The sequence below is a fragment of the Rhinolophus sinicus genome, linkage group LG10, assembly GCF_036562045.2.
Source record: "Rhinolophus sinicus isolate RSC01 linkage group LG10, ASM3656204v1, whole genome shotgun sequence".
Classification (NCBI taxonomy): Eukaryota; Metazoa; Chordata; class Mammalia; order Chiroptera; family Rhinolophidae; genus Rhinolophus; species Rhinolophus sinicus.
The window spans coordinates 94,476,042-94,501,603 of NC_133759.1; the positions used below are offsets into that span (position 1 = coordinate 94,476,042).

At 44.2% G+C, this 25,562-nt stretch overlaps 1 protein-coding gene across 2 annotated transcripts in view; it reads right to left on the reverse strand.

Annotated features, from left to right (window-relative positions):
• The window catches only part of ADAM19 (ADAM metallopeptidase domain 19), a 76,965-nt gene extending 54,821 nt beyond the window's left edge, over nt 1-22,144 (reverse strand). Inside the window, exons 1-3 of one of the 2 annotated variants that reach the window (XM_019740367.2) lie at nt 21,890-22,144; nt 19,145-19,230; nt 14,817-14,887 (exon numbers count right to left, since the gene is read on the reverse strand). In XM_019740367.2, the coding sequence (XP_019595926.2) occupies nt 14,817-14,887; nt 19,145-19,230; nt 21,890-21,956 (224 nt within the window). In that variant the 5' untranslated portion in view covers nt 21,957-22,144. Of the gene's footprint in view, nt 1-14,816; nt 14,888-19,144; nt 19,346-21,889 lie in introns of those variants that run through there. The other variant, XM_074313848.1, reaches the window with a different exon arrangement.
• Nucleotides 22,145-25,562: the final 3,418 nt, after the last annotated feature.

Below are 25,562 nucleotides of genomic sequence, written 5' to 3' on the forward strand. Positions count from 1 at the left end.
GCTTGGAGAAGGAATCTGCACAACAAACTTTATTAAGTAGCCTTTATCGACCACTAGCTTCCCATATATTTGCCGGCAGCTTACCACCTATAGAGGCATAATACCTCTTTCCTTCGTTCTGTCATTTCTCTACAAATGTATTGTTCGTCATTGAAGATGCTACTGAAGCCTGAATTCTAAGTGACTTACTCATTTTCCCCTGGGTATCTCCCATGTGTACATGTTAATAAACTTCTGTTTTTCTCTTGTTAACCTGTCCTCTGTTACAGGGTTCATGGAGAACTTGCACAGACAGAGGGCGAGTTCTTTTCTCCTCCCCTACAAGGTCATCTGTGAAAGTCCTTTGCAAACACTAACAGGCCACACAGAAGGTAGTTTTTACTATTGGGTTCCTAGAAGCCAAGTCACTGTTTCGTAGCCCATCCCCCTCCCTTCTTAAAATTGCTGCAAACCAGTGAGGCAACCAACTTCCAAGTTCCCCTAACAAGCCGTCCACATAGTTATGGAGAAGGGGTGCCTGCACGCGTGTGTGCGTGTGGAAGGCAGACAGGAAGGGGCAGCCTATGGATCAGAAACTCAGGCTGTTCCCCCGACACTGCTGAGTTTCATTTCCACAGCCATGTTCCTATCACCACGTAACTGAAAGCCTAGTTTAACATGTGCCTTCTTACCCAAACCCCAAATCTAACACCAAGAAGTCAAGAGGTAATGAGCTTCTAGAATACAAGGAGCCTGACATCTTTCCCACCACTTAGAATCACCTCTTTCCATAGCACTCCAGTCTCCTTCCAAAGGAAACCCTTTCAATGATTTGCCCTTCTTTTCCCCAGAAGGGGGCGGGGGGGTGGTGGAAAAAGAAACCACGCCTGATATAATGCAGCCATTATAGCCCTTGGTCCATCTGGACCTCTCTCCAGGGAGACTGATGCAAGAGGAGAAAATGTGGAGGCTGCCAGTTTTCTGCAAACCCATAACCTCAGGGGGAAAAGAAGAAGGAAAAGGGGGCAGTGGGGCACATGGGAGCTATGGAAGGGACTGGAAAAGAGCCATAAGTATAGAAGTCATAAAGACCCCATTTCTCCTTAAACAGGCTGAGGAAAGCCTGGCCCAGCTCCACCCACTCAATGATCTCATTGTTTTCAACAAAAGCCAGTTTGAGAACCCCCCAGATAGGCCCGCCAGTGAGGCCTCAGCTGCCAGAATGGGCAGAGGTCTCACCAGTTCCTGGGAGATCAAATGCTTAGAATTGCAGATAAGGAAGGAAGACTATGTTAGAGCACAAATTACAGAGAGAAACAGGGTAAGGACATCCTTTCCTTTTAGGGTCATAGAAAGAGCACCAGAGGCTACTTCTCACACAGATTTTATCAGTGGATCCCCACATCCTGCAAAGTTGGTGACTGGGTATGATTACCTTCATCTAATAAGAAAACTAAAGATCTGAGGAAAGAAGTGGCTTCACGGAAGTCCCACCACAAGCTTAGGACAAACCTAGGGATTGACCACTGACCTACTACTATTAGGTTGTTGTAAAAGTAATTGCGGTTGAAAAGGTGAAAAATAATTGCAAAAACTGCAATTACTTTTGCACCAATCTAATACTTACTCAAGCAGGAACCTCAGATTGACCCTTGAATCCATCCTCTCCCTCAGCCCATAGTCAACCCGTCTCCCAGTCTCCATGACTCCACCCTATAAATATCCTTGGAATCCATCCCCTTCTCTCCATATTGGCTAGCTCTTCCATAATTAGATCACCATCGTTTCTCACTCAGATTATAATAGAGCTTTTGAATGGGCCTAATTACTAACGCTAGTCTTGCCCCTTCTAACCCATCCTCTGCCTTCATTGGAAGAAGTCCTTCTCAAATGCATTTTGGATGTTGTCACTATCTGACTTTTAAAATATTCTTTATCATCAGTTTATTCTCTGTGTCTATGAGTCTGTTGCCAGAGGGGCGTGGGTTGGGGGGCTGGGTGAACAAGATGAAGGGATTAAGAAATACAAATTGGCAGTTACAAAATAGTCATGGGGATGTAAAGTACAGCATAGAGAATATCATTCAAGAATGTTGCAACAACTACGTATAGTGCCAGGTGGGTACTAGACCAATGGGGGGGATCACTACGTAAATTATATAAATGTCTAAACACTATGCTGTAACGCTCTCCACCCGAAACTAATATAAAATAATACTGAACGTCAACTGTGACTGAAAAAAATAAATATTTTTTTAAAAAGGGACAAAAAATAAAATGTTTAGAAATTTATATATATATACACATATATATATATACACACACACACATGCGCAAATATATTGTTCATCAGCTTCCCATTGCCCTCAAGATAAACACCCAAACACTTTAAGGAACCTACAAGGCCCTTCAAGGACTTACCCCACCTGGCCAACCTCTTTTTTCAGCATTTCCTTCCTCCCTCTAGCTCTCTACTTTAACTGTAAAAAACTTCTTTTCAAAGGTTACTCACCTTTGGGCCTTTGTTCCGGCTGCCATTTCCCCTTGTATAAGCCCTACCCCCTCAACCACTGCCCTACTTCTACCTTCCTCCCACAAGCCTTCTCTGACCCCCAATCCAGGACAGGTTCCCCTATCCTGTGCTCGCATGGTACCTCTACTTCCTCCATCACAGCACACCCACATTGTTCAGTAATTGTTTAGTGCTTTGTCTCCTCCACTCAGCTCAAAGCCCCAGGATGGCAGAGACTGTGTGTTGCTGACCGTAGCTCTCCCAGGAACACCCAGGGCACTCACAACAGTTGTTGACTGAAGGAAGGGAAGAAAAGAAAGACAGGAAGTAAAGAATTCCCAAGGAGTAGTCCGTAGCTCAACCCCAGTACACTAGAGACTCTCGTCAAAAAAGCCAGGGATTCTCTGACCCAATACCCACCCCCAGTTGAGGTGGAGAAAGACCTGTCACTTGCCCCGGGGTGCCAAAAAAACCTATTCATTTAGTATTTGAGGTGTCAGCCAAAGGTCTGTGCTTGTCACTGAGTTCTAAGTAGAAAAAGAGTAAGCTTCCTTTCTTCAAATCAAAATAGTTCCTGGATGAATGTAAATGTGGCATCAGAGGCCTCCTGGTCCCATAGATTTTTCCCTGGGATAGTCATGCTCCATTGCCAAAGCACAAAGGTTGGAGAGTAGAAACATCCTCCAACTTCCAGAGAGTCTGGATGAATAGGTGAGGCACATCCTTGACGATGGGGAAAAAATTAGAGGTCTGGAAGGTAGGACTTCCAGCACATCTCCCAAACCCAAAGGCATATCCATACATCCATCCACATCCCACCCACCACATCCTGCTTCTCAGGAGACTCCCACCCCCCTACTTGTGAAGAAGCCATCTCTGCCATGTGCTCCACCTCTTGCAGTCCATAGCTCCCACCAGGTACACGTCTGTCCACTTGGCTCAGACCAAATGTCCCATCAGTTGGGAGGGGTGGAGGAAGACCTTCTCAGCCAAGATGTAGAAAATACAGCCTAGCCTTAAAGTGCACCTCAAGCATCTTTCCTAGAAGTACCCCACCTACCTCCCTGACCACATGGTGGCTTAACTTCAGGCAAGAGAGAGTGCAAGTCAGTCAAAAATAGGAGAATAAAAAATTGAGCTCTAAACTACTCAAATCCTTGGGTAGCTCAGTTGTGGGGGGAAAAAAACATAAGAAACCCCTTCCCCATTCCCTATATACCCTTCCGTATTAACATGACTTGGCTGGCTAGAATACTGGAATCCTAAGAGATTATTAGCACTACAGCTTTGGTTCCCCCTTGATCCAGACCAAATATTTATACATTAATTTCTTAGTCTGAATTCCTTTCCGTCTGAATCTCGTTTCTTCCACTCACCTCTCCCCCCTTCTTCATCCAAAGCCTCCCCTCCTTACTCCTACAAGACAGAGCTCCAAGCAGTACTCCCAAGAGAAGCTTTCTCTATCTCCCAGTCAGAATTTCTCTCTTCCCTCCTGCCTCCTCAGCGCTATACTTTCCACTCTGTAACATAAGTTTCTAATCTGCCTTGGATTTTGCTGATGGATGTTTTTTTCACTGCCAGGTGGCAAGGATAGTGTGTTTGCACCGACTCTCTACAACCCCTAACACAGGGCTTTACACACAGGTGCTTGACCAATACTTCCTGAAATCAACCTTGTAAAATGGAAACAGGTTAGCTCTCACTTAAAAGGCAGGAGATCCACCAATCGATGGATGGATAAACAAAATGTGGTAAATCTATGCAACGGAGTACTGCATAGCAATAAAGAGGAAGGAAGTCATGACAAATGCTATACAACATGGATAAAACTCACAAACAGTACACTAAATGAAAGATGCCATTCACAAAAGATCACATATTATATCATCTCTTTTATATGAAATATCCAGAACAGGCAAATTTAGAGAGGCAGAAAGCAGCCTAGTGGTTGCCTAGAGCTGTTAGGGGTGGGGGAGAACGGGAGTGACTGCTTATATTAGTTTGCTAGGGGCTGCCTTAACAAAATACCATGGACTGAGTGGTTTAAAACCCATTTATTCTCTCCCAGTTTCAGAGGCTAAGACGTCTACGGTCAAGGTGTTGACAGAGCCAGGCTCTGTCTGACGGCTATAGGGAAAGGTCTGTCCCAGGGCTCTCTCCTAGCTTCTGCTTTTTCCTCAGCTTGGGGCAGCATGATTATAATCGTCACATGGCGTTCTCCCTGTGTGCTTGTCTATGCCCACATTTCTCCTTTTGATAAGAACACCAGTCATGCTGCATCAGGGGCCACCCTACTCCAGTATGATCTTATCTTAACTAATAACATCCACAATGACTCTTATTTCCAAATCAGGACACTCTGAGGTACTGTGGGTTTAGGACTTCAACCTATGAATTTGGGGTGGGGGACACATTTCAACCCATAACATTGCTAATGACTTCTTTTTGAAGTGATAAAATTGTTCAACAATTAGAATATGGCAGGATCGCACAACTCTGTACATATACTAAAAATATACCGACTTGTATGTTTAAAGGGATGAGCTATATGGTTATGTAAGTTATATCTCAATAAAGCTGTTAAAAGAAACAGGCAGAGGAGTTTGGGTTCAGAGAGTCTGCCCAAACTCAACAATTAATTTACTGATGAGAGTGCGTGAAAACAAGTCCTCTCAACAAGGGTGACAAAATTAACTTATAGAGATGCCAAAGGCAATGGGACTTTACCTATCCACGTATATTCCCTTTGACCCAGTGATTCCTGTCTAGGAGGTGATCCTCTAAAAGTACCATCCAAAGAATACAGGGGTAAATGCCTAACCACTGTGCTGTACACCTGAAACTAATATAAAATAACATTGAGTGTCAACTCTAATTAAAAAATATACAGTCACAGGATGCAAAGTGTGCAGCATAGGGAATATAGTCATTGGTACAGTAATAGCTCTGTACGGTGTCAGAATGGGTAGCAGACTTATTGGGGTTATCACTTTGTGAGGGGTGTAAATGTCTAATCATTATGTTGTTTTGTACACCTGAAACTAATAATAAAAAAAAAGGTAACATCAGAAAACAAAAATTTTTTTTAATAAAAAATAAGGAACATAGGAAAAAAAGAATATTCACTCCGGCACTGTTTAAAAAAACAAAGGGGAAAAAAAGGAAACAGCTTGAATCCCATCGATATTGGGTGATTAAATTAATCACAGCATCTTAATTATCACTGAATCTGGATAACGGGTATATAGGGATTCATTATATTATTCTCTCTAATTCCATGTGCATTTGATAATGTTTCATTATAATAAATTTTAAAAGTTAATTGTGGCACACACATACACTATAACATTCGATAAATTACATAGAAATGTATCTATAATATACTCTCATACAGCCTTTGGAGAGGAATCTATGGAGTGAAAGGTACAATTTGTCAAAATTTAAAACATTTTAAGCATATTTGTTATTTGACCTTTCAACTCTACTTGTAGGTATCAATCCTATAGAAATACTTGCAAATGTGCTTAAAGATTATGCATAAGCCTATTATTGTAGCATTACTTGTAATAGCAAGAAATTGGAAATCTAACTGTCCATTAATAGAGAGAGTAATAAATTTCGGTCCATGCATTCAATGGAATCCTATGTCACCATTAAAAAGAATGAAACACGTCTATGAATGTGCTAATGTGGAAAGATATTGAAGACAAATAATGAAAAAGCAAATTACAGTATAGTATATAAAGCATGATCTCATTTATTTTAAATTTCTATTGTCTGTGCAATTTTTTTTCTAGAATTTTATTATCAAAGTTTCTGAACATCCAAAAGTTCTAGTATAAATTTTTTAAGAAATGATTTGGGATTGTCCATGCTATAGTTTCAAGCGAAAGAAAAGGTTATAAAACTGAGGATACCATACAACCCCATTTGGGTAAATATACGTAGGGTTTAAAAAAACCTACGTAACTATGTATGTTGGCGGTAAATGCTCTCTCACTGGAGACCAGCTGTTGTTGAACAGTCTGATGGTAAAGGAATCCTCAAACTCAAGAATCAATTCCTGACTTCCCCCAGTGCACAGCTTCCCTTCCCTCTGACAAGGGTCCATCTAAGGCCAACAGGGCAGCTGACAGCTTCCTCTCATTCACTTCACCCTGTGCTCCTGCTGAAGCGGAGCCAGGAGAAATAAGCTCGAGACAAAAGAAAACTGTGGACGTCCTTCCTGGCTACACAGGCAGCCCTGGCTGTGGGTCCCTGGAAGAAGATAGAGCCGGAACCCGGTGAACAAATCCTGACCTCCTTATTGTACAGTCCAGGGCCTTGCCACGGGAAGGGCTGGGCGCTGAGTCTACAGGCACAGAGAGGAGGTACAGTTTGGCGGACCAGAGAACCTTGCAAAGCCGTCCTCTTGAGATACAGTGAGGTCACACCGGACACGGCTGGAGAGCAGAAGTGAGCTTCCTCCCAGTGGGCAATGGGTTTTAAGGTCAAGTCTTCTTAATTACATTTACATTTGGAAACCAACTCAGGGGAATTCCCTCTTTCTTCATTCTCAAATGTTTTTCTGACCTTACAAAATACAAATAATAGCGACTATTTATTGGGCTCTCACAGTACACTAGGCGTGATGTAAGTCCTTTAAGGGCATGACATCATCGAATTCACACGACATCTGACGAGGTGGCCACTAGTATTAGGTCCATCCTGTGGATGAGGAAACTGAGACTAGCAAAGGCGAGGCAACTTGCCAAAGTGCCCATCATCAGTGGGTGCTAGGCGCCAGGCTCTGAATCCAACCTGCCTGGATTACACCACTCCAGGACACTGAAATCCAAATTCTAACCAGGGCCGAGGGAAGGAAGAAGGAAAGAAAAGAGCGAGGGCAGAATAACAGAGAAGTAACACCAGTGCTAACTGAAGAAGAGCAAACGGAGCAAGGGCAGGGCATCCCAGAGGCAATATAAGGCCGTGGTCAAGAGGCTGGCTCTGCCCTTCCCGCCCAGCTAACCTTGGGCAAGTACCATGACTCCATGCCTCAGGGTCTAACTAGCCAAGTAGCGCTAATACAGGTACCTACACCTCATATGGCTGTTGTGACAATTCAGGGAGACGACCCACGTAGAGACTGCAGAACAGAGTCTGCTATAGAGGCATCGCCTACATGGTGGCCATTACTGTGATTGCTGACGTCGTTATTAATAGCTGACCACCATTCCTCAGTCAGAAGGACGGCAGACCTGGAACTTGGGAGATGCTGATAAACGATACCCATACACACTATTTCTCAGGGTTCTCTTCTCACTTTCATACTCGAAGACTGTCACAAGGGACCCATGCAATGCTTTGCATCATCAAGACACTGTAGAAAGCACTTGTTCTTGATTTTGCATTAATGAAAGTTAGCAGGTATTGAAAACCTGCTTGTTGTGTGCCAGGCATTGTACTAAGCCCATGATAGGACATTATGGCTAAAAGCCACAAACTCTTGTGTATTCGTTTCCCATGGCTGCTGTGTAACAAATTACCACAGACTTGGTGGCTTAAAACGACAGAAAGTTATTCTCTCTCAGTTCTTGGAGGCCGGAAGAATGAAATCAGTATTACTGGGCCAAAATCAAGGTGTCAGCAAGGCTGCTGTCCCCGTGGGAGATGACATTCCTTGCCTTTTCCAGCTTCCGGCAGCTGCCTGGCTTGGGGCTTTATCACGCCAATCTCTGCCTCTGAGGTCACACTGCCTTCTCCTCTTCTACCAACGAGCAAATCTCCCTCTGCCTCCCTCTTACAAATATACTTGGGATTGCATTTAGTGCCCACCCAGATAATCCAGGATAATCTCTCCTTGTCAGGATCCTTAATTTAGTCACATTTACAAAGACACTTTTGCCATATAAGGCAGCACAGCCTCACATTCCAGGGATTAGAATGTGGACATTTTGGGGCAGTTGGGGGGGGGCATTTTTCAGCCCACCCTACCCTGCAATGAAGGCATTAATGTGTATGATCTACAGGTGGTAGAATATAGTAAGAGGCAGGTAGCCCTGAGTTTGGCTCTTGGCTCTGCCTGACATCGGGTAAATTACTTGAATTCCTCACCCGTAAGGTTTTCTCATTTATAAAAGGTGAATAACAATAATGTCGCCTTCAAAAGGCTGCCGTGAGGATTATATAAGACAGTATGTGAAGTGCCTCACACAGTGACTGGCTCTCAGTAAATACTCACGAAGGAGTATTATTGTGAACACAGATGAAGAAATAACATGCAGAAGACAGAGGACTTGCTGAAGGCCACATATCCAGGAAGTGCCATTGCCTGGAAATGAATGTGGGTCTCTCTACACCAAAGCCAAGCCTGTCCTGCTCTCTGGATTGTGGTGTTTCGGACTTAGGTACTCCCAACCCTCAAGAGTCAGCACGCCCAGGTTATTTCACTTCCGGATGCTCCTTGGTCCTCTCTTCCTTCATCCTTTCAGATCACCACTCCTAATGACTGAGACTGAGTTACGCAATGGACCCTAAGACAACCATATCATGTTTCCAATGATTTAGAAATAATGGAGACCCCGTTTGTGCAGGGGTAGGGCTGAGAATTTGGCTTATACAAAGATCCCACCAGATTGGCTAGTGATCCATTTGGTCTGCCACTCCAGGGGTTCTGGACATCATGAGAATTGTAAATGAGACCGGTCTCAGTCTAAAAAGCTCCCACTGGAAACTCCATCTCAAACAGGACCACGAGGTCTCTTGGGGGCAAGGTGTGGACCGAGCACAGCACTTGGAATTTAAATTCACTTATGTGCTCACTGCCTCAGAGTCAGCACAGCAGGGTTAATTCAGTTCCTGATACTTCAAAAACAATTTCAAACACTCACAGGCAGTTCTCATCAAATTCTGGTGTCCCCACCCATCCATCCAACCGTTTCCTTGGCGGCACCGGTCTCCTTAGGTTATACAATCTCAGCTGCGGGGAATGGAGAGCCCAGCTGCGTGCCGAGTTTGGAAAAACATTTTGAATACTTCAGATCTGCCAAGTACTTGGTTAAAGAATGATATCCTCTAATTTCTTAAGCCATGTGTATTTTAAGTGAAATGTAATCCATATGTCTGCGACTCATTTAAATGCAACTCAGTGAAGCATGGTTTCCAAAACGCATTGGGATATCGTCTTAAGCCTTTCTTAGGCTTCCCTTTGATCCAGGACATCGAATCTTGCCAACAACAAATGAAGCTCCCAACAACTAGAGAGAGACAAAGAGTTGTCCTTTTTCCTCGATAAGACGTTAAAGTACACTCCTGATGCAAGAAGAAGCTGGGAAGGTGGAGGTGGGGGAGGGTGCCATGGCCTGGGCAGTAGGCAGGGTTTTGCTCTGAATTAGCTACATATTTCTACCAGGCCTCTTTGGAAGGGAAGTGAAGCAGTGAGAGGTGGAAACTAATCCTTCCTGTCTAGTGCTGGAAAACTTCTTCCCTGCCTGCTAGTTCTCCCCTTCTTGGGTCCTCCCGAGTACTGTACAACTCAAACAGGGTGAGGGGAAAAAGGAGGCAATTAGGGAGCTAAATCACTCCATTAGAGAGAATGACTGTTAATTTTTCAGGTTGTAGCTTGATTTCCAGGGCAACAAAAGCAGTCTCCTTCCCTATGGCATCTCTGAGGGGCTGATAAAAAATCAGAGGTATGAAGAGAGATTAAAGTCAGAAGTAATGGTGGGTACTACAGTCAGTAAGCCTCAAAAAGCCCGAATTCTGCCTTGACAAGTACTGCTCTTCATGAGGTCTGGAGGTAGAGGGAGATATATACACAAAAGAAAATAACTGTCCATTCTTACTACCTTAACTTGTGCAAACAGGATCTCGCTTTAGCCAGGGCTGGAGCACAATGAAAGGGTGAGACCAAAGGACATCGGTCCCGTTTCCAAGCCAAAACCTAAATCTGATCATCATTCGGACTCAAGAAAGGAGAGGATGGTGAAGAGACGAGAGTTCCAGGATGTGCTTAAGAGACCAGCTGGGAGAAGCCTATGGCCAAAGGTCCTCTGGGCACAGTTCCCACTGGTTGAGATGTTCCTTTGCTTTTGAAGGTGACCTTGTAATGTAGAGATCCTGCCCTCTAGTAATGCAGCCCAATGTGCATCGTGCAAGCTGGTTCAACAGTTCAGTATGCCCTCCTCCTGGGAAAAAAATGGAGAAAGGAGAAGAGAGCCAGGGCCTACATCTCCCTGGAGGCATGCATCTCCCCAGAGGCCTATAGCTCAGGGAAGGTTCCATTTGATTTCAGCAAACAAGTTTTTGTCCAATATGGTTTCCGGATTGGCAAGGCAGTCCTCACAGCATGGGGGAAATTACATGGAGAACAAATATTATGGATATATGCCTCAAAATTGTAGCTTAAAAATAGCAGCCCATAATTTCCTCTCTGTAATTTCCCTTCTCGTGTTTCTGTTGCCTAAACGGTGGGTCCCGAGCTACTAGCAGTTCATCCTCAACTTCAAGGTCCATGGTTTTAGGAGCAATTTGCGTTTATCCTACTGCTCCCTATTTCCAGGGATGTCTCCACAATTAGAGAGAAATTCTCTGAGGCAGGGACTTGTTTTCCATTTTTCCACAAACACGGTATCCTTTAAATAGGGTATCCTTTAAATAGGTCGTGAGGGAGAAGCTCTGAGAGCCTAACTGGGACAAAATCCCCATTTGACACAGGAGAAAGTTGAGGTCCAGGAGGGACAAATGACTTTTTGACCAATTCCACAAGACTGTCTCTGAACTCAGTAATCTCTACACTGTACCACACTGCCCCAACCACAAGTAAGGTTCTCTTCACAGCTCTGCACCAACACTTGCAAAGTATGTGTATATGTGAATAAATATAAAACAATGTAATATGTACTTTATTACAGCAGAGTGCTACCTTCATGACATACAGCTGAGTCTGAAAAAACAAATGTGGAACAATATGTATAGTGTAATCTCATTTCCTGCTCCTCCCTCCCCAACAAAAATAGCAGCGGGTATGTGCGCATCTGTGAGATGGGGCCCACGAGTATCATACTTTGGTTCTGCTACATATTTTACAATGAGCAGGTATTGCCTTTGCAATTACATAACTACAAGCAAAAAATAATAGTAGCTGCCATTTACTGAGTATGGAATACAAGCCAGGCACCACGCTGGGCCCTGTACACGCACCGTCCCATTTCATCCTCCCAGTGTGGGATTATCATTACACCCCAGATAGGGAAACTGAGGCCTAAAGAGGCTATCCAGCTAGTAAGTGGGAGAGGCAGAATCTGAACCCAGGACTATCTGACATGAAAGCTGTACTCAGATGATCCCTACAATCCACATGCACTCAGCAGAGAAAAGGGTGTGTGTCTCCCACAGGAATGTCATCCGTTTATTCTGAGTTGCTTCACAGCAGAAAAAGGCTGCTGGCTGCCGAGCTACTGAGCTAAGGCATCTTGGGGTATCTGCTGCCTGAGCGGAGGGCCTCCCTCTCCTGGCCCATCCCCCAGGCCCCTCCATCCTCACCATTCCTGGCCATCTCTCCATGTGTGAATTCCATTAAAGGTCTGCTCACTGCTATTTTGAGCCATGCATTAGCACGTGGGCTTTGATTTGATGGGAGAAGGCCAGACACCTCAGGATGATGAAAACGAAATTAGAAATGTCCTGTCTTTCCCCTCAGAGTCACAGATGCCCACAGCTCCTGGGGTGGGGGGTGGGGGGGGAAGGGGAAGAATCTGAGAATCCAGTGTACGGGGAAATGTAGGAGGGGAAGTGAAAACCTTTCTAATCTATTAGGTCCTTTGAATTTGGCTGTTTCTTCTTCTTGGAATTGCCGTCTCCTAGCCGTCCACATGGCTCACTTCTTCACCTTCTTCAGGTCTCGACTGAAATATCAATTCACCACCGAGGCCTAATCAGCTACTCCCTCCCCACCCCTGCTCTCCTGAGTGGTTATGTTCCTTTGTTTCCTCCATAGTACTTTTTATGGGACAGATTACACATTCACTTGTTTATTTGTTTACTCTTCCCACCACTACAGGGCAGAACTGTTTTATTCACAGCTGTACCCCAGTCCTGACACTGGTGCCTGGAATACTGTAGATGCATAGCAGATGAAAAAAAAAATGAATCAATCAAGGAACTTAAGAACCAGAGCCTGAGGAGTCACTGAGCACAGGACCTAGTTTCCCCTCAAATATCACAGGATTATAAAAACTTTAACAGAAATTTGAAAAATCAGAAAAGCATCATCCCAGCCCCTCCGAGTTTTTTTTTTTTTTTTTTTTTTTTGCATCCGGACTCGCATGCACCATGAATGAGAAGGGTTTGGGAAATAAACACACTAGGAAGTCGTGTGCAGTTGGAGTTCCGCTTGCTAACACATGTTCAAAAACAAAAAGCCCAATTTAGACGAAAATAGCAGGAAGCCATTCCCCAGGAGTACCTGATGAGGTCATCATATTTGGCGCTGCTGTTTCCATTTTTGTTAAGTCTCCCGCCTCCTGCCAGCTCAAGGAGGCCAGGAACCACGTCCAGCCCCCCACTGCTCACTGGGAAGCAGAAAGCTGCTGAGAGCAGCAGACAATACAACCAAATCCACGGGTTCTTTTTGACTCCAGAACCACACCAAGAACAGAAATGATCCTAGTCTCACCTCCCTCATTTACCTGCTGTGTGACCTCAGACAAGTACCTATCCCTCTCTGAGTCAAAGTTTCTGCATCCACACATATGTCCATTGCACTCAGTGTTTCTAATGTGTCTTCCCACTATAACTTCCTATGACCACTGGCAAAGGTTCCAAAACAGGAGGGAAGGATGAGTGCTAGATCCCTTCTTGGCCAGTCCAATGCCTAAGGATTTGTCCATGACAGCAACCCCACGCTGTAGACTGCCCAGAGGAAGCTGAAGGGTCAAATGCTCCACTGGGGAGGAAAAGCAGACATATTAGACTGAGATGGCAATAGGCAATGTTTAGATTTAGAACCACAGGGCTGAGCCATGAGAAACTAAAGCCGACCGCTCAGAGAGAGTGTCAGGAACAGAGCCTCTAACAGTCTTTTCCTGTAGGACAAAAGCAAGACAACGTGAGGAGAAATCCTAGGCAGGCAGAGCCTGCACCCTCTGAGGACACAGCCAGCCAGGTCTGTTCCAAGGAAATGCGAAAAAAAGAACACATTCTTGGGCTGGTTTGAGTCTCAAGAGACAAGTAGCAAAAAGAGTGAGATGCCCATCTTTCTGGAGGCAGAGGAAAGACATGAATGTAGCCCCATTGCCACACATGATGAAGTCCACACTTACCACACTTCTGACTCCACTCACCCACCTTCTGAGGGCCCAGATTTGGAATAATTGATATTCTCACTTCCCACCCAAGCTTAGCAGCTGTTCCCATCCTTTTGGATATGGAAAGGGATGGAAAGGGGTATCCATCCCTTATCTTGGCAGTGATGTGTCTGATGACTCATCTGCTTCCAGGGGACGCTAGAGACTGTCAAGAGGAGAGGGGTAATTATCCGAACCATGCAGCCTTATCTGCAAGGTCTGCGCAGCAGAATTAAACAGGACTGTTAGTGGGCAAATACCAAAGGCCTTTAGTGTCTCCTGGCCAAGTAAGAAGATCTCCCCAGCGGCCAAGCAGATTGGGGATGGCCCAAGAACAAGCAACAGACATAGCCATGCATCACGTCTGTTCACCTGGTCAATAACATGAATCAAGATACAACTGTGCTTGATGGCAAATCAATGTGGAAATATTTCTGAGTCAGGCCGCCACCCAAGATGAATGAGGTTAGGAAGACGGAAGAACCAGCTCAATGAAGCCAGGAGACTGCTGACCATGCCCTTATTGGCAGAATCTCAGATTTAGCTGACCCAGAACAGATGCAGCAGCCAGGGTTTGAGGCGCCAAATCCCAGAACACTCCCCCTTGACTCTCCTCTCTGCTGTTTTGCTCTAACCTCCTTCACTTCCTGCCATGCCCTGTACTGCAGCTAGTAAGACAGCTGCCAGAGTCCTCCAGTACATCCCTCCCTCGCTTTTCTCAGAGAGAGAGAGAGAAAGAGAGAGAGAGAGAGAGAGAGAGAGGCCCCGGAAATACGGCCTGAGGAAATTCGAGGAAGACGTTAAACAGTCCAGTAATTCCACAGCAAGTCAAAAGATTGTGGATGTGCTGTCTTTCCAAGAGGCTCCCCACAAAGAAACCGAGTATTGAGTGCTTGAGTCACTTCACTAACTGCTTCCTTCCAGAACAGCGGCACCTGCATCCGGCATTGACATGGAAGTAAATTGTTTCATTTCAGACAAAGGAGGAGTGCACTTACTCATTCTTCTCCAGGTCCAGGATCAGTTGTTGTCCCTCAGCCATTACCCTGAGCTCAGCTTTGAGTGGATGCTAAAAGCAACAACAAAAGAATGTCAGTTCCTGAAAGCAGGCTGGAGGGTCCCAGGAACAGACAGAGGCTCTAGCACAGTGCACTGACATTAAGCGTCCGGAAGTGAACGAGAAAGTGTCAATTGCATTTCCAGCCCAAACATAAAATAGCTTCGATCCCAGAAGGACCCAATTCCCCTCCCCCATCTGCCTTCTTCTCCTAAAAGACAAAGGAACGAAACCCCAAGCTGAAGTGTGGTGTTAAGGGCTTGCACGCAGGTCTGGTCAAGGGAAATGCTGGAAAACATCTTCAACAGCAAATGTTGTGCAGTCAGATCTGGATTCAAGTGCTGACTCTGAAACTGCAGGGATGTGAACTCGGTTATGCTTCCTACAGCTCAGTTTACTCATTTATAAAACAGAGATAATAATAATCAACCTTATGGGGCTCTTGTAAAGATTCAGTGACATAGTGAATGCAAAAAATGTATCTGGCATATAGGAAGCCCCCAATACATGCTGGCTATTATCTAAAATACCAGGGAAGGCCTCTTCATAGTGGGTTCTTATTTATATTATTTTGTTTTGGCTCTCGGTTTGGATACCCCCAATTATCTCAAAGGAGATAACTAGGAGCACTTCAAACTAAGGTTTTATAGGTCCAAAAGAAAATACATTTTACATACAAGAGAAAATTTGCTGATGCCCAAAGTTGCTATGCAACCAGCACAGATCATTTAAGATATCATACAAATGGCCGATAAGCATCAATATCACTGGCACCTCCCCCTTCTCTCTCATTTTTTAAAAAAGATACCTTAAAAAAAACACCAAGTGACAAAGATTTTTTTAAAACCATAAATCACAGTGCAGTGGAGCATACTGTAAAATGGGCAATCTCAGACCCTACCAGTGAGAATTTCAACTGATACCAACTCACTGGAAAATAATTTGACAGTATGGACTAAGACTTTTAAGGTGTTTAGACCCTCTCACCCAGTAATATAAGACTCTATCTGAAAGGAACAAATGGAAGTACGGGCAAAGGTTTAAAAACAAGGCTGTTCATTACTTATAATACTGAGTAATAAAATATAACCTAAATCTCCAAAATAGCAGAACCGTTAAATGATCCATCCATCCATATGACAAAATACTAGACAGTCATCAAAAACAATCACTTTAAATAATTTCTAAATTATCAAGAAAGTATACATGATAATTATTGAGCACAAAGACTCAAAATACAACACTGTATGTTTTATTTAAATATGCTTTTGTAAAGGAAAAAAGTACAGTGAAAAAACACCTAAATAAGTTACCATAGTTACCTCTAGGCAGTGGGATCGTTAGCTAATTTTATTTTCTTTTATGCAACTTTCTATATTTTTATAATTGCTTAAGAGAGCGCTTTTTAAAAATCTCTTTTTACCTTATTATTGTGGAAAATTTCAAAGACATTAAAAATCCAAGTCATAAGAAACTTCCATGCTTCAACAATTCAACTTAGGGCGGTTAAACTACATGTGTTTTTGAAGGAAGACATTATTTATTTAAAACAGGGTATTTACGTATTTAAATCTATTTAAATATTTTAAATAGCATCAATATTGGGGGATATTTTAAACATGTGCCTTGTAAACTGATACCAAGAAACTGATAAACTCCTGAAGTCTCTTTCAATCCACAGAAGCTCTTGCTAGAGTGGAATTTCTCCCCCTTTTAAGGTGGACCTGAAAACTTAGTCTTGTGTCTGAGGAAGTGGGTCGCCTGCTTTGCCACCTCTGGCTGGGAGCCGCCGCTTCTAAGCAGACCTGAGCCTTTCAGGGCTCTGATGAGATCTGAACTTTCTGATCCAGGATGCTTGAGCAACCCTGTTTTTTGTTTTGTTTTGTTGCTAATTTATCCTATTGACTTCTCTTAAGAAGGGACATTTCAAAACCATGGGGAGAGGAAGCTGGGTGGATGTTTGCCCAATAACTTTCACTAAGGGATTCACTTCTCTGTTTCTGATGCCCTAACTCAGCCTTGCCAGCACCTATTCTGGCTGCTGGTTCTTTGCCACTTTACTCTGGGGAGTTCTGGAGCAAGGGCCCTGCCCAATCACATTAGGCTTCAGGGGCACAGTCCCAAGTGGGCATTCAATTTTGGAAAGGGTGTAAAGCCTTTATCTAGACTCTTTTGTTTTTTTTGTGTTTTGTTGTTTCTTTGTGTGTGTGTCCATGGATATCCAGTTGTTCCCCCACCATTTTTGGAAAGGACACTCTTTGCTCCATTGTATTATACAGAGCTGTAGATATTCTCTTATCCAAGAAGTAGGTAGCCATGTGACAGCCCACGCAAAAAAGGGAAGTTGACACAAATCAAAGCACTGTCACCTCTCCCTCAAAGAGACAAAAGCTGCAACATGAGTACAGATATTTATTTTTAAGTGGGTCATCTAAATATATTTCTCTCTGGTCTGGAAGATGCTCAGACACTGATATTTAAAGAATAATGTTCCTTGTTTCCAGGGGACATTTCAAGCAAAACAATGAAACAGCACTGCAAGGATCTATGCAGCTTCCGTGTCCAGCTTTACTCAGCTTTTCTCTTGCAACGCCACTCTGCTAGGAAGGGACATCGCCACTCCTAGGGAGCTGACCACTGTTTGTATTTCCCCCAGAGAAGGGTTAAAATTCCTTTCGCTTTAGGGCTACATTAAACAGATCTTCAGTTCCGCAGGGTATTGGAAATCTGTCCTGTATATTGCATCCTTGTTAAGCTCTAGTACAATACTTAGTATACAGTGAGTGTTCAATTGATGTTTGATGAATAAATTATGTAAATGAGAATAAGAAGCCTGAGTGAGACTTATTTCTCCTCTCTCTCTCCCTCTCCTCTCCTCTCCTCCTCTCTCTCTCTCTCTTTCTCTCTGACATTCATTCATGTTTCTCATTCAACAAATACTTATGGTGCCAGGCACTGTGCTAACTACTAGTACACAATATAATGACCCAGATTCTGGGCAGACAATGGCTGGGAAACAAAGACAGGATCTGGGGCTCGACTTTGTTTTTCAGGCCCTTCCTGAGGATGCCTGGTATCCCACATCTGGAAGAAACAGAGAGGCCTCTACAAAGAGTATCAGAGCCATTCCTCAGCAATAATGGATAGGTGGGACTATTTAAGATCTCAATTTTTAAAAATAACCTGCTCTAGGATGGCCATCCATTAATTTGTCTAGACTTTTCCTGAGGCTATTTACAGCTTTTCCTACTTTTTGATGAAATGAATTTCATTCATGTATCGTCTTTAGGATAAAATGTTCCTTGCTTTCATTTGTCCTAGAATTTTTGGACATGTCTGTGTTATTCTAGCCATAACTTTAAGGATTCCAGGCATTTTCCCTGTTTAACCTCTCCAGATTCAAAAGCCACAAAGTCTGACATCTTTACTGACACAGCCCTCTCCCCTCTCCTACTATAATCTTGCTCTTATACGTTGCCCAATAAATCACTGACCCGTTGAACCCAAAGGGATCTTATTCACCTCCCCCCCACCCCTCCCCAGCCCTCTTTCTTCTTATTCCTCTAAGCCCTATTTTATAAATGAGGAAACTGGAGCTCAGAAAGTGGAAGGTCCCATAACTTGTATTAGCCCACGACAATCACATCTTCCTTCTAGCTCTTCCAAGTTTCACTTGAGCTGTGAAAACCAGAAGCACAAAGATTATCCTATTTGCAGAAGTCCTCTCTACAAGCACAGGGTACTGTTTACTGTCTTATTCCTGATCCCCCTGATAAGGCCGGTGCAGTTTGCTGGTATTGTGGCCCGGGAAGCCTATTGGATTTTAAGATATATCCTCCAGTACTAGGTCCCTACCCGGCCTCTGCTTTAAAAAGTAGTTTGGATTATCATTTTCTCTCCAAGTATATTATCTCATCAATAAAATAAAGCATGTATTATGCAGAGCAAAAATAAGAATGACAATATTTAATCAATTTCAATTGAGAGTCGGCGGTTTTTGTGACACATATTGGAACTTAGCTTGTGTCAGCATTAACGTGGATTTTCATTTCCTCAACTAACAGCACTTGGAAGTGTCCTAGAAGTTTGACCCACAATGAAGGAAAGTCCCATCTGAGATTCCAAAAATGACACGCAGAGAGGATAGAGTGGGTCACAAATAATTAACGGTGATGACAGGGCCTCCAGGAAAGCTGAGCAGGTGGCCCCAAGCTTCACAGAATGGAGTCGTCAACTCCTGCCTCTGAAAACGAGAGCTTTTGGTCTCACCTTTTCTCTCATGAGGCCTTCTGCCGTCTTCCACTGAGGTATTATCAGTTCATGCTGTAGCTGGGGGCTGCCTTCCACACTTCCTCCTGTCAATAAAGGATGCACAACCATTAGAACCCCAGATCTCTGTCCTCTAGCTAAGCCAGGCATGCACTGCCAACTGGGAAGAACCCCATGCTGGGTCATTAGAAGACCTGCTGGATTCCAGGATCTCAACACTTACCATGGGTCAGGCACTCTGCTAGTTATTAGCAATACAGGGCTAACAAGGTCTCTGCATGCCTCACAAAGTTTATTCAAGAAGTGGGAGATGTAGCTTCTGGAGGTGGGAGATGGACGATACATAAATATTCTCCAATGATACAACAGGGTCATGGATTAAGGAGACTGAAAAGGGGGAAGCCTATTTTAAACAGGATGGTCTGCAGAGATGTCTTTTCATTGAGACCCGAGGGACCAGAAAACAGCAGCCAAGCGAGAATCTGGAAGAAGAGCACCCAGGGAGAGGAATGGGCAAGCGCTTTGGCCCTGCCTGAACAGAAGGAGACTTAGCCTGCTTAAGGAAGCAGAAGGCAGAGGTAACTAGAGCCTGGTAAACGAGGGGAGAAGTAGGTAGGAGACGGGGTCAGCAAGACAGCCAGCCATGGGTCTGATGTTACAGAGGCCATGGCAAGTGTCTGGATTTTATTATAAATAGACTTGGAAGGCACTGGCGGGTTTAAACACAGAGCAATATGATCCGTATTCAGTTTTTAAAAGATCACCCAGCCTGCTGGGTGGTGATAGGGGTTGGGGTGAAGGAGACGGGCAGGCGTGAGTAGAAGCAGGAAGGCAAAGCTTGCAGGAGCCCTGGTGAGAGATGATAGCGGCTCAGACTAGGATGATATCAGTGGAGAGGAATGAAGTGGTTGGATTCTGGGTATATTCTGGAGGCCAAGCCCATGGACATTATTCCCATTGTGCTTCAGTTTTCTCTTCTGGAAAATGAAGACAAGAATTCCTACCTGCCCATCGCATAGCATTACTGGTGGAGTCACTGGGAAATTGCTTCCCAACGCACAAAGCATCACTGCATGAACCTGAGCTTCCTAACGGCAAGTCTGCATTTGGATCTCACTCTACTTTCCAAATCAATCTCACCTCCCCATTCTCCTTCATCCCGATGACAACCCTGGGAGGGAGGTAGCAGAATTCCTATTTTGCAAGAAAGGCAAATGGAAACTTGTTCGGGAAGAGACTTGTTCTCGGCAGTGGAGACCTCAAACACTGGTTGCAGGCAATCTTAATCAAGTGGTCATTTCCCAAAAACTTGGCAAATTAGTCTCCATAAGAATAGTCCAAATCTATAAGACTCCTGAGGATGGGAGTGAGGACTCCAAGATCTAGTCTGTCTAAACCAACCACATCAATCATATAGAATGCAATGAATGATAGAAAAGATGGCCATAGCTGTTCTGATAAAGTGACGGGATTATGAGTGATGAAGTTTCCTTTCAGATTACTGATATATTCTCAATTAAAATATATCTTAAAAACAATCACATTAGACTAGCATTAGTTTCATCACATTGGTAACAATCAGAAGCAATGCATTCATTTATTCATTACATGTTTTCTGAGTACTTAACTATGCCCCAAGCACAATGGTAGGTGCTTGATATATGCATGGTGGCACCAGGGAGGCTCTGGTGGCTCTGATAAGTCTAGATTCTTTGCAACAATAAAGGAATTATATGATAGCCAATGGAATATTTAAAGGAATGAAATGATCTTTATGATGCAAAGGATGCTGAAAGCGAGCTAAAGGCTCAATAATAGAGGAACGCAGTATATCTTAAGAAAAATTGCTCAAAACTTGGAAATAAGGCAAAGAGCAAGCAGGAGGCCCTTTCAATGGCACATTGTAGCATTGTTCAACAGGCCATGCCATAGATCACTGAATTATCTAGGGGAATGTACCTTTGTCTGACTTTTTGTATTTACTATTAATTTAAAAACTATACTCCATTATGCGTCTACTGTAGATTTCTGTCCAGCAGAGATGGAAATGACTTCAGCATAGTAGAAAGATAAGTAAGAATTATGGTTGTTTGGCCCCATGGGGCATTGACCACTTTTGCATCTGTCCCAGCACATTATTTCAACGTTCTTTCTCCAATGTCTGTATCACCCCTGTTCCTCTAATGCTTTGAACCAGCCTTACCATTCCATTCACTGCCTCCTTCATGAATTGAACAAATCTTTATCACCCATTCATCCTATATTTATATGAGAGTCATGTTTTTAACTTTTTGAAAATCATACTTCGGCGATTTCTTGATGGAATTTATAGTCGTTAAAATCATGTTTCTGGAGAATTTAACGATGTGAGAAATGTTCATTATGTGAAGTCGAGAATGCAAGACACAAAACTGTACATATGGTATGGTTCCAATTTTATCAGTATGTATTTATAGGAACACACACACAAAGACTGGAGAAAAGAGGAGAGACTAGAAAAGCAGCGGAAAGAGAAGCTAAAAGCAGAAAAACAGAGGAAAGAGAGAGGGCGGCTGTTTTCTGCCTGCTCAGGACCTCCACCACCTCCCAGGGCGCACAACGTGGGAACAAAGCCAGAGATCCCAGGCTGGGGGACTGCGGGGGCGCAGCCCCGCGGAGTTGCGGGGAGGCAACTCCCAGGTCCCCCAGCCACCTAGCCCACCCGCCTCCATCCCCATTCCAACCCTCCCGCGCCCTGCCACTTACTTCTGGTCCATCCCGGCAGGGCGAGCGCCAGCAGGCACAGCCGGGCAGCGCCCACGCCCCCGGGCATGGTGGCAGCGGCCACTTGCGCGCTCCGCGCTCACAAGCACACAGCCATGCCAGCCTCCCAACCAGGCGGCAACGCGTCTGGAACCCACTGCTCGCCCAGCGCCTCCCAGCCCGGCTCCCAGCCATCGGCTGCGACGCTCCGCCCTCAGCTCCGCAGGGCTCCGCCACGGGGTGGAGGAGGGGACAGGACCGACCGCCGGGAGGGGGCGGGAGGGACCGCCAGGGGAGGAGCCGGAGGGACCCCTGGGGAGCCAGCCGGGCTCAGGTGACGCGGACCAGCGGACCAGCCGAGGGGCAGGGATTCACTCACGGTGGGCGCGGCCTGGGGAGGGTCTTGGACCGGGCTTCCAAGGGTTAAACTGGACCCCTTTTAGCACAGCAGCCAGTTTCCTCTGTCCCGCACTCTGCTGGACGCCTTGGATGACACTCAGAGGCTACTTACCCAGCACCGTTCCCCAGAGACCGCCACTCTTGGAGGCAGGCTCTGAAAGAGTTAACCGAACCACAAGGCACAAAGAACTAAGTGCTAAATGGAGTTGTTTTCTTTTCTTAGCAGGACACAAATCAAGGAGCAATTCCTTCTGACGGGAAGGAGGGGGGTGTGGTGAAGAGAGGATTCCCAGAGGAGAAGATATCTGAACTAGGGAGAAGGAGGATTGGAGCACCAGGCAGAAAAAAATGACCTAGACAAACGTACTAGGGCGGAAAAGCCCATGGGCTGTATTGGGGGAAACTCGGAATTTGGGATGGTTAGGCTTTGGAAGGAAATGGAAAGAAATGAAACCTGAAAATAACGACCATCACTTACTGAGGGCTTACTACCTGCTGGAATAAGAAAATAGCAATGACTGATAATATAGCACTTACTAAGGGCCAGACACTGTCCTCAGCACTTTACATCCATTAACTTACTTAATTAATTAATCTGGGAAAAGAGCTACCCACCTTTTATTGTCCTGTAATATGTGCCAGGGACTCTGCATACATCATCTCTTTTAATTAGCCCATGTAATCTCCTGGGGCAGGTACAAATATTATCCTGTTTCAGAGATGAGAAAACCAAACCTGAGAGGCTAAGTAATTTGCCCAAGGTCAATTACATCTTTAAAGGCCCCATCTCCAAACACAGTTACAGTGGGGGTTAGGGCTTCAACATATGAATTTGGGCGGGGGACACAGTTCAGTCCATAACATTCCATCCTCTGGCTCCTCAAAATGCATCTGCTTCTTGCATGCAAAATACATTAACCCCATCCCAACAGCCCCAAAAGTTTCAGCCCATTTCAGCATCAACTCCAAGTCCAGTGTCTCATCAAATATCATCTAATCAGACATGGGTGAGACTTGAGGTATGATTCATCCTGAAGCAAAATTCCTCTCCATCTGTGAACTTATGAAACCAGACAAATTATGTGCGTCCAAAATAGAGGTATAGGATAGACATTCCCATTCCAAAAGAGAAATCAGAAAGAAAGGGGTGACAGGTTCGGAGCACATCCAAAACCTAGCAAGGCAAATTCCACTGAATCTTAAAGTTCTAGTACAGTCTTCTGGCTGGTTGCCCAGCCTTCGGCCCGCTGGGGCAGTAGTGTCAGCCCTATGGCCCCAGGCAGCAGCCCCCCAACCCTGCAGCTTTTTGGTGCAGCCCTGCCTCTGAGGCCCTGGGCAAGGGCAGCTTGACTCCCTGAAACCCCACCCCTCCTCTGAAACCAAGAGAGTAATAGCTTTGCCCTTTGGGCCTGTATGCTCTAGGCGTATAGTGGGAATGGCAACCCTGATGGTCTCTGAATCACCTTCCAGGTCATTCTTGCCTTTTCTCGAAGGATAAAGCATGTTTGCTGCCAAATAGCTCTATTGTCCTGTCCTGTAGAATCCCTGAAGTCCAAAAGCCTTTCTTTATTTTGTCCTGTCTCTGTTTCCTTTGGTCCAAACTGGCAGTGTCTCCCTGTTATAATCATATCTTTATCACTGGTTTCTGCTAAAATGGCTGATTAACTCCATGGGTGATCTCCTTATAGAGTAACCCTTGGTGTCCTATAGTCCTTATCTCCAAATACAGTCACATTGGGGATTAGGGCTTCAACATATGCCTGGGCTTGGGGGACATAATTCCATCCATAACAGGAGCTTTAGCCCTAGAGCCATGAGACTAGAATCCTAGTCCCAGTTCTCTCCAACCAGCTTTGGTAAGTCGCTTCTCCTTTCTGGGCCTGAGTTTCTGACCAATGACCTGGGAATGAAAATGGAGATTCCAATCCATCTCACCCAGGAGCTGTGAGAAGTTGTTGAGATAATGGTGGTGAACGTGCTGTGCCAGGTAAGAAATGCTGAAGTGCCAAGTCTCACTGATTCTATGGACCATCTACTTGTAAAGGCATACAAACTCCATGTCTGAGATTTGCTTCCATTTGCTGGCACTCAGCTGATCAATATTTAATCAGCAAGTACTCCTGAAAATTGGGAAGTAATTCACAAGAAGAAAATTCCAGTGGAGTGAGAATGTTCCCAATTCTGTCTCTCATCCACCCCCCTCACACTTACACACAGGAACAAACATATATGCAACTTTTGACCCCCTGGAAGCTTTCCCATTTATTTGTAAAGAATGTATTTATTGTTTATAAAGAATACTACATCTCTACATAATCTTTAAAATATTCATGACATTTAACCCAGTAATTACATTTCTGGGAAACTATCCTAAAAAAATAATCTGCAATGCACACAAAGATTTATGGACTAGAAATGTTCATAGTGGTGTTATTTATAATACTGAAAATATTGGAAACAACCTAAATATCGAATTGTGAAGGAACAGTTAATAAATTACTGACTATCCATATGATGGATTATTATGCAGCCATTTAAAATAACATTTACAAAGAGTTTATGCTCTGATGTTAAAGGAAAAAAAGCAGGGTCCAAAGTTACATTTAGGTACGATCTCAGCTATGTAAATAAAAGAGATTTTTTTTAAAGGCTAGAAGGAAATGTTCTAAAATGTTTGCAGTGATTACCTCTGGATGGTGAGACTATGAATGGATGAAGGTTTCGGTTTGGTTTGATTTTTCTGGGTTTTGTTTGTCTTTTTCTGCCTCTTCCATTTTCTATAATACTTGTGTGTGACTTTCGCAGTGGGGGTGGGTGGATAAATGGTAAACACAGGAAAGGGACACAGAAGAAATAATGATTTAGCCTCGTGTCTTAGAGAGTTTTGCATACTTGACCTCTCTACACATACTTGACTCTGTCCTCTGATGTAAGGGAAACTGAGGCAGAGTTAGAGCAACCAATTCCAAATTTCGGGAGTCCAGGTGACACAGGTCACTGTTCCCCTCTATAGTACACTATCATGGTTAGGAGGTGGCCATCCTGCCATAGTTTAAATCCCTTTGCTGTCCTTAACCAGCTGTGTGACCAGGAGCCAATAAACTTTCTGTGACTTTGCTGCCTCTTCTATGAAGGATGTTCAAAGTGATAATTCCTAGCTGAGGACAGAGTGACAATAGGGAATATATAAAATGGAGTTATTTAAACCAAACTGTTCAAATTATTAACATTATGAAGATGGAAGCCTCAGGAAAGACTCCGTTCTTGTTCTAACTAG